We start from the raw sequence: 10000 nt of genomic DNA on the forward strand, positions 1-10000 counted from the left end.
ACCCACGTCTTCTTGATTACATTAATCTGCTGCGTTGCCAGCGTGGTAGCCTTGATGGTGTAGTGGCCTAGCATGCCCGACTAGTAATAAGGGGAAACGTGGGTTCGTTCCCCTCTCAGGGCATAAACCAAATTTTCAGATGAGTATGTCAAAAGGTAAAAAGCACGGTATGTGTTTCTCCCTCTAACATAGTCAATACCTTTCATTTGCCTCGAAGTAACTTCCATGTAAGTTTTGAAGGCCCCATGACTATTAGAGCTTGCGATGATGTAGAGAACCCGATTATTCGGTGCTAAAACGCAGCTGTAAATTAAGATGGCATTGTTAAATTTTTGGACATGACCTCCAGCATCTTTAATTTTGATTGACACCGACTTGTGATCAACTTCACACACATAAGATTTTGATTGTCACCGTCTGATTTCTGGCGGAGAAACAGATCTAGAAACTGCTAACCAATCACAGTCAATCAGTTCTCGACTTACTAATCTCTGATACCCGGTCTTGTGAATTTTAGCACTGCAAGTATTGTTCTCACCATTTCCTAACTTATTACCTTCATTTGTCGAAAGTTAACATTACTTTTTACATTTTTACACTTTTACGACTTTAAGAATTAACGAAGCTATATACAAATTAAATGAAACGAAACGATACGAAACTAAAATTCGAGGGAAAAATGCCTAACGTTGAACTTTCTTAAACTCGATCGCATACTTACGAAAACTAACTGATGCACAGAAAAAAAAAAACAGAAAAAGACTTAAATATTTACTTCTGTACCTTTTATATTACGCTGTTTCCCAGAAGGGGCGACACCTATGTGTACAATTAACAAATCTGGTTTTCCCAGTGGGGACGACACCTATATGATAATAACGTTACTTGATTCTCTTAAACAAGTACATATCCCCAAAAACAATGGCATCGTTGGCGATGCACAACATACGACCCCTGGATAGAATTCCTAATGGCTAGACAAAAACTGTGTTTGGCTAAGCCCCTATCCCACGGCGTATGGATATGCCGGCTGGTATCCTTGGTGGACTAATTCGGAAATCTGATACAAACTTTGTGAGCATTTTGTTTCATTAATTGGAGTTCAAAGGAAACAAAGAAAAAAAAGCAGACGGAATATAAATTACAACTGTAAATTTGAAGAGCAGTTTCGTAGTTCACCAATAGAAGCAATTGAACTGTAAGAGTATTCAAAACTGTACAAGTATACAATCTCCAGTTGCTGTACTCGTACTGATCACCTATTTCCAATTGACTTCAGGGGAAAGGAAGAGACGACTCCTATATTGCTGACCGAATACTCCAGTCTTAAGGGTGTGTTTTTTTTGGGGAAATCCGAAAACGGATTCTTGAATCCAAAAACCGATTTTGCGTCTTTTTGGGGGAAATTAAAAACCAAAGTATCCACAATCCAGGAGGATACCTCGGATCAAATCTAAGCCCAGAGTCTTGAGATTCACCACTTCAGCGTTTTTCTTTGGGAAAACATTTGGAAAAAAAATTGATAAGGGGTTTTCCATGCAAGTTGTAAAAACATGGCGAATTTTGTTGTTTCGATCTACGATAATCGAGATAGTCAATCAGGTACGATGGTGTTTTACTCTTAAACAAGTACGGTGACCTATATTTCTAATTATTGAATCACAATGGTGTACAAATGACCCCCTTCAAATAAATAAGAAATTAAAAACATTTATCGAAAGGAAAAAAAGATGTTAAATAATGCCTAAAAACGTACACATAACCCGTTAGCCAGGGATGTAAATGATGATCTTGAAAACAACGACTCGAGAAATGTTTTGAGTCGATGTCGTCTAAAGTTGAGTGATTTTTCCATAAACTATATAAGACAGTGTTTCGTATCCTCTAAACTTTCCACCTATCGAGTTTTTTTTCTAGTGTTACTTTAACAACCCCTTCGTTTAGCTACAGCAAAATGAACCCGGAGCCGATGAAATAACGCGCGTGATTAGAGCAAGCACGGTGACTTATCTATCTTATGATAGTTTTCAAAACAGGGATTAGTAGGGAACATTCAGAGAAAGTTTCAAGAAAATCGTTTGACAACTTTTCTTTCTGAGGAATCACCTTAAATATTTAAACTCAAATTTTTGAGTTCAGAAACTCGAAATCTGGAGTTAAGAAACTCGAATTTTAGCGTTTGCAAACTCGAAATTTCGAGTTCACAAACTGGGTGCTGTGGAGAGATTTCCAAAAAGACAAATAAGTAAGAAAGACAAAATCTCCTATGTGCTGAAGTTGCTAAATCCACCATATCAAAGTGACTCGCCTCATCAATAAATATCGAAGAATAAAAGATTCCTTCATGACAGAAAAACATGTTGCCACTTTTAATCCCGTGGTGCTGCTAGAAACCAAGAGGAATTAATTTTTGACCCTGCAATTCTTCTTCTTTAGAATACCTTGTCACAACCAAAAAGAGTCAGCGGCATCGAAAGAGCTATCATGAACCCTTTCATAAAAGAGTTCGTGAATTCATCAAACAGTCCACATCACATATTACGACCAATTTCCTTTCAGTGCAATCCCATAAAAAAGTAGATACTGGTCATAGTTGGGCCATTAAAGATAGGTGCTTCCTGAAGAATCCCATTCCGGAAGGAAAAATCTGGACGGTTACTCCAAGTGCCCTCACCAGACCACGCAACCCACGCAAAAGTCGCCTGAACCAAAATACTTCAGAGAAATTTGTATAGCTATAGGTTATCGTTGTACGGCAAACAAAATCATGATTATTTGTTTATTTTGGACATGATCGGGATGTTTCTCGCGACGTCACTAATTGTTATTAATATGCCATCAGAACCTAATTGGCTGTTGAAACAATGTCTTCTTTTGTTCCGTGGTTGGCAAATTTCAATATCAAAACAAATGTGACGTCAACGTTTGTAAACAAAAATTATAGCTATTGTTACAATGATAATGTATGATTACACTGTGAATCATGTGGATAAGACAAAGTACTCCAGGCGATGCGCACGTTGAGGCTTGTACTTTTTCGAAGTGTGCTGGAACACTTTTGCAAAGAAAAGTGGATGATTAAATCATAGGTGGAAATGCGCATAAGTACACAGCATATATGGAAAAAGAATTTTCTCTGACTTCAAAAAATACCAGGCTAGCCCTAGCAATGAGCAGATAGAAGAAACAAATAACGATAGAAGGCATTTTTAACGTTTTTTGATAAATGATTAAACAAAAAACCCTGGCTTTCTATGGAAACCAAAATGTATTTTCGTCAATACTTCACTAGTGGGTATGTCAAGTAAATCTTCAGTTTCCACTCGTCACTGACTCAACATAAAGCTCACTTCTGCTTGAATAAACGATAGAAAATTATTCTGAAAACGAAGCTTCGTGTTCGCTCGATCATGATTTATCGACTTCGGAGTGATCGTTTGACTTCGAAAAACGTTTTGAGCTACCTACCTGTGATTATGAAGATTTAGACTCATGGATACTGAGTAAAAAGCAGCCGCATATCGACGAGAAAGGGCTCAAGAGGAAGAACAAGAGGAAATGCTTCGAGATCGTTCGAATTATAATAAGTGAGATTAGATGGTATGTTGGAGTTGTGATTTTGTCTGTTTACTCATTGTTTCCTTCATTTGTAAAAATTCAAATGTACGTTTTGTTCTTTTGACGAGGTAACAAAGGCAGAGGAATGCTTAAAGGCAGAGGAATGCTTCTGCTGTAGCGAAATTGATCGGTGCCAGGGGAAGCTGGAAGCAGTTGTAGATAATGGAGAACTACCACCGATCTGCCTGGGTTTAAATCTTGTTGTCTAGAGGAGTGGGTTTGAGGAATAGCGAAGAACGAGGTATACACACATCAATGTATGAGCAACTGCGAAGTCTCAGTAAGTGCCAAATTGAGCTTATTATACAGCACTTTAATACTGAAACTTCGCAGTTTGGCCTTGCTCGTACATGAATGTGTATCGCTTGTTCTTTCGGTTTCTTAATCTATGGCGACTATTTTTTAAAACCCACTCGTCTAGATTGAACAAACAAGATTGAAACCCAGGCAGATCAGTGGTACTGTAGTTCTCCGTCATCTGCAACTGCTTTCACCTTCTCCACGCACCGATCAATTTCGCTAGTCACAGCAGAAGCATTCCTTAGCCTTTCGAAGAACAACACGTACATTTGCACCTAGAAAAAATGACGAGAAATATGAATTTTACAGACAAATCACAACTCCAACATACCATGTAATGTCACTCAATTCGAAACGGTCGCGAAGCATTTCCTCTTGTAAGTTCTTCCTCTTGAGCTCTTTCCCGTCGATATGTGCCTGCTTTTTCCTCAGTAGCCACGAGTCTAACCTTCATAATCACAGGTAAGTGACTCAGAATGTTTTTCGAAGTCAAACGAATACTCCGAAGTATTCCGAAAAATCATGATCGATAGAAGACGAAGCCTCACTTTTAGACATGTTTTCCGTTGTTTACTTAAAGTAGCAGCCAGCTTTGTGTTGAGTAAGTGACGTCATCAGTCCTTGCTCCAGGCTTTCTGGAGTAAGTATGCTGGCGACATACCAAAAATGGCGGATGCTATGAAAAACAAGTATTTCGATGTAACAACATTGAAATGTGGGTTAGAGTAAGTTAAATTCATAATGTGAAAAGCATATACAACATTTTAGTGGCGTTTACTCGAGGATTTGAGACTTTTTGAAAAACCGTGTTTTTTCGTCAGAGTACCCCTGTAAAAAATACAAGGCTACATCTAGCAATGAGCAAATACAGGAAACAAATAACAATAGAAGGCATTTTTAAAGTCTTTTGACAATTGATTAAGCAAAAGTGCATTTCCCGTTAACACTTTACTAGTGGGTATATCAAGTAATAAACAAATCTTAAGTTTGCCAGTCGGAAGTGGGAAACTTCAGCATTTTGTGTAAGCCCTTCGTAAAGTTGTCAGATTTTTGTCATGTGATAACGTTGTTAAATCTAGAAAAACTTGTACAAGTGTAGCCTGTGAGAGTGTTCAGTAATATGCTTTCTTTAAAGTCACAACAAAAGCTTTGAATCATTTTCCAATGTTACGAATGAATCGGCGCTGATATGTCTTGATTGCGTAAATCCACACACGGTGTTCTACAAGGATCCATCATGGGGCCGGTTTTACTTAATGTTCACAGCAAATATTTTTCACAATCTTTATATTCAACATTTTCAACTCAACAATCATCTTTATCCTTAAAAACAACAATTTAGCTTGCATACCATCACAAAAGCGCAATATATTGCATCTGTCACTTTTCAAACCAGCCAAGGCATGGTGCGTAGAATCATCCTCTTGCAGCTATAGAGACTCAGAATAGGTAATAACTTTTTGAACTGTCCGAACTAAACAAATACATGAAGGGTCACACAATATCTGCATCACCACAAAGGTTACAACGATGTGTATGAATTATTGTAGAGAAAATTTGGATATAGAGTTTGTTAAGTTGCAATCCCTTATTCTATTCTTGTAGCTCAGTTGCGCACGTAATAACTAGTATTGAGTAGAAGCATATTTAGGTCTAGACATGTACAAAAAATATCGGGATATTTTTTGTACATGTCTAGATTTTGAGACATTTACAAAATCTCGAGATATTTGGAAAAAAATTGTGATGTTTAAAATCTTTTAGGGAACAACTATGAAGTCACGATTTTCTCACAGAAAATGGAGAAGGAAAGCAACTTTTTAAGTTGAATGCTACTTACAGACCCAGAAATTCAAACAAAATTAACAAATCCTACCGTATGGGCATGCAGTAATCACATGCACCAGTATTCTCCATTTGTAATAAGATATTTCAACGCTCAGAGTTAACAGATGCTAAATTCTTGGAGGCTGCAGGGTACTGAAATCCAAGGACAAATTGAAGTAAAATTGTTTAGAGTTTTGTTGTATGCCTTTCAAGGACACCCTTGAATTGCCTGTATTGCCTTGCGGAAGGCCTAGCGATGCTTTTGACGACGTTGGTCCATTTTTCGGAAGCAGATCGATTTGGTTTCCAAGCAAAGCACTGTGTATTTAAGACAACTTCAAGGATCGGAATGCAGGGATGGTGCAGTGGTGAGAGCACTAGGCTCCCATCGCTGTGGCCCCGGGATCGATTCCCGTCATATGTGGATTGAGTTTGTTGGTTCTTTAATCTGCAACGATAGGTGTTTCCCCGGGTACTTTTCCCCTCTCCTCAAAAACAAACATTTGATTTGATTTGCGTTAATTGTTAATTTCATTTTATAATTGGTGTCCCCAATTAGTGCTCCAGCGATAGAATGACTAAGCTCCTTTCTTTTCCTTTCACTTTTTTACCAATTATCATCAATTCTTCGAATAAATATTTGTATCAGTTTATTCATAAAAAAGCGATTCCGTTTAAAAATAGAAGGTACCCGCCTTTCACTGCGAAAGATAATCGATTGCAAACAATGGATAGAAAACTAAAATCAATTGAATTCCAAATAAACAAGAAAATGTCTAAACGAAAATTGACCGTTGTCATAGGGCGAACGGCAACACTCCGACATTCTTAAGTGTGATATTAAAAACAGTAGCGCAAACAATTACTCACAAAGCTTTTTGTCTTTTAGCCCCACCCTGACAGGTTAATGACCTAAGCGATATTTCCAGCGCGTGCCATCTGTGACCAATGACAGCGACTCGTGTCACACCTCTCCACACTCCTTGACTGACACGCGTAGCAAAGGCGATGCTGAGGACGTGACTGGTTCTCCTGCCTGTGCCTCTGGTTATTTGCTCTTTCAGCTGAGATTTGGGATTTTTCGATCGTCTCCTTAAGAGATGCGAGATCAGACTCTAGTGCTGCTAAAGTAGTCACCAAACTGTTTGGTTTATTTTCTTTTTTTTATGACTTCCCACTTTCATTTTGTGATACTTGACTTGGTTGTGTCTACTTCGGGTCATTAGAAACTGGGGCACTCGTCACCTAGTTAACCCTTAACCCTTTCTTACTAGCCACACCGGGCTTGTTCTGGCGTTCAGTCCTAGCTGACATGATCTGATTGATTTTTTTCATGAGCTGTTCATCACTAACTGCTGCTTTCTCACAATTCAATACAATCAAAATGAAAGAAACACCATGCAGTCATTTCGAGAGAGTAAACAACTGCTTTTTAGAAACTTTTTCAGTCACAGCAATTTACCAAACTCACTGCTGCTAGGCTATAGAAGCAAAGTTAATTAAATATACACAATAAGTAGTTGTTTATCATGTGGTTATATGATAAACTACCATAAATGACTCAATAAATGCTTAGCATTCCTCGCTCTATAAGGATGCCTTTTTAAAAATTGTGCTTGCAGTTTGCCCATTTAGTTAAGTATGAAACTTACAGATGATCAGTATTTACTGGCAAGGGTCCTGGAATTGACGTCAGTTTCTGCCATGAACAATTAACGGTCAACGATGTCTCCGATCTCTCAAAAGAGCATCTACAGGGCTTTGGACATGCTGACGACCGGGGAGAAAAAGACTAAATTGGCACTTTTTCTTAGAAAAGGGCAAGACACGTTTAAAATTCTCGTGCAACATCTATCAAGTAAAAAGATCAAACACTTCTTACAGTACCCTGAATTCTAGTTTTGCGCTGATTTGGTAGTATAGCATACATTAATTTGTTGAACAGTAATACTGATAATCAATGCAATAAATATTTTTATTTGAATTGCAGGTTATAGACGAAATGGAGAAGTGACCCTGACACTTATCTGGACATTTTAAGTAATTGTCTCCTATGGACAACTGATAAATTCAAGTGGCCTCAACGATATTCGAACCCTCAGTGCGATGCCGGTTCAAAGCTCTATCAACTAAGCTATGAAGCCACTCAGTTGGGAGCAGGTCGATTTGTTGGGCTCTATTTCGTCTATAATCCACAAATCAGATAAAAACATTTTGTACATTCATCGACTCCTTCACGGAAACACACGAGCCCAACAAATTTAGCTGCTCCCAACTGAGTGGCCTCATAGCTCGGTTCATTGAGCATTGCAGAGGTCGTGGGTTGGAATGCCGTTGAAGCCCTGAACTTTTTCGAGTTTATATAAGAGAAAATTGATTAAGGTGGCTCAAGCCAGTTTCAACACTTCGAAAACATTCTCTTTAGAACTAATGACGCTAAAACACTGTATTACGTAACAGCAATGTTATGGTACCATATGAAACACTGATTATTTCCAAGCAAGATGTGGTCATTATTGTGGTGTAATAAATGATATGAACAACTAAATCCAAAATATAGGTTGTTTTTTACTGGGCTTTCCCGTTGCCATGGTGACATATTACATCACAATAATGACTGCATCTTGTTCAGCAACAATTGGCGTTTCATATGGTATCATAATATAGCTAATACTTGATACAACATTGTATTGCCGATCCTTCTAATAAGAGCGTTACTTGGAAGTGTTGACACTAGTTTGAGCCACCTTAAATTGTCCCTATAAGTGCGAGGATCACTTTTTCATTTCGAATACTGATAAAGGTAGAGATAACCATAATTTCCATTAGGATAACTACCTTCCATCCCCCCAACCCCTTGAGTCGGTTGAAAAGGTCATATACATCAAAAGCTAACAGAGTCGTAAAATTAGGCAACAGGAGTGATCGGCTCCAGGAGAGGAGGACCTGTACCAATCTAACTTGATGAGAGAGCGACATCCATGATCTAAAAAAGCTATTCCAGTAGAACCAAAGAAAAAGCAGGCTCTTATTAGGCATTTTTACTTAAGAATAAAGAAAAGTCTAGCATTCTCACCATTGATTAGGGTTCGTTCATCAGTTCCATACTTGTTCGTGGCCCTACATGTGTAGTTTCCTTCTTCGTTGATCTGAATACTTGCAGAGTTTGTTCTATTCACCAGTGTTGTCAAACTCTTGGTAATGGTTATTTTTATAGGAGAGATACCAATTGCTGAACACCAAAGCTTCGTAGAATATATTGCCTGTCCTGGCCACGGCATAACAACTTTTGGTGACACTAAGGAAAGGAATTTTTTTAGGATAGACTGAGCAAAATGTATGCAGCAAGATATATGACAAGGTCAAATGGATTGCGATCCACTGAACCAAGATTTCTGGAAAAAAAATTAGGAGAATGTTCGTTTTCCTGAAACACGCCGTCTACTCTCTACTCACGCGAAGTATTGTTTGTTATTTGTTTGAGAAGGTTGAAGTTTTGGCAGCTATTATGTGGACCAGCTATAGCCACCCACCCATACACCCACAGAGGACAGCCACATCACCGGGAACTTCATCCCCTACTCTTCTGGAATAGTGTGTGGGTTCTTTAACGTCCCAGAGGGAACTAATGAACATGGAAGATATTTATGAGACGGGGCTTATGCTTTATAGTCCTTATCCGAGAAGACTTGAAAGTATAACCATATGCCGGTGTAATTACAAAGGCAGCACTTTCTCCTCAGTTATTTTAAGACCCTGATTATTGGTCCGGCCGGAGTCGAACTCATGACCTCACGCATGGCAGCCCGTTGCTCAACCAACTGAACCACCGGTGCGCGGTGAATTATCAAGAAATTGACAACACTGGTATAACAACCTGTCTCCTCTACAGACTCACTTCAATTATGAAAACCTTTTAACGCTTTCACTATTGAAAATTTTAAACAAAGTAGGCATGGAAAATGCTATTTCTGGCATTTGTAGCCTGCGAAATTGGCAGAAATGGATATTTTGCCGGCACGGACAAGAGGACTGGGTCCGGTTGCCTGGTGGGGATTATGGGTAATTTGTCGTACAAATAGTGATCCGTTACGGATTTGAATCAGTGTAGGTTCAGCTTTCTTCGCCTACTTTTTTGTTAAATTTTCCCTTAGCCTCCATAGGGTAGTGGCACTTGCATAGGGTTTGGAGAATACGTTCCCTCATTCCCGAAGGGTTTTGGGTTTTCCTATCCGGCAGGTGCCCAGTGTACTTT

At 38.7% G+C, this 10000-nt stretch overlaps 1 protein-coding gene across 1 annotated transcript in view; it reads right to left on the reverse strand.

The window, feature by feature from the left end:
* The window catches only part of LOC138002436 (leucine-rich repeat and transmembrane domain-containing protein 2-like), a 255737-nt gene extending 247684 nt beyond the window's left edge, over window positions 1-8053 (reverse strand). The window contains exons 1-2 of the mRNA XM_068848476.1: window positions 7966-8053; window positions 7398-7515 (exon numbers count right to left, since the gene is read on the reverse strand). Coding sequence (XP_068704577.1) covers window positions 7398-7515; window positions 7966-8053 — 206 coding nt within the window. The remainder of the gene's footprint in view (window positions 1-7397; window positions 7516-7965) is intronic.
* Between the last annotated feature and the right edge of the window lie 1947 nt (window positions 8054-10000).

Source organism: Montipora foliosa, chromosome 5, assembly GCF_036669935.1.
Source record: "Montipora foliosa isolate CH-2021 chromosome 5, ASM3666993v2, whole genome shotgun sequence".
In the NCBI taxonomy this organism is placed as follows: domain Eukaryota; kingdom Metazoa; phylum Cnidaria; class Anthozoa; order Scleractinia; family Acroporidae; genus Montipora; species Montipora foliosa.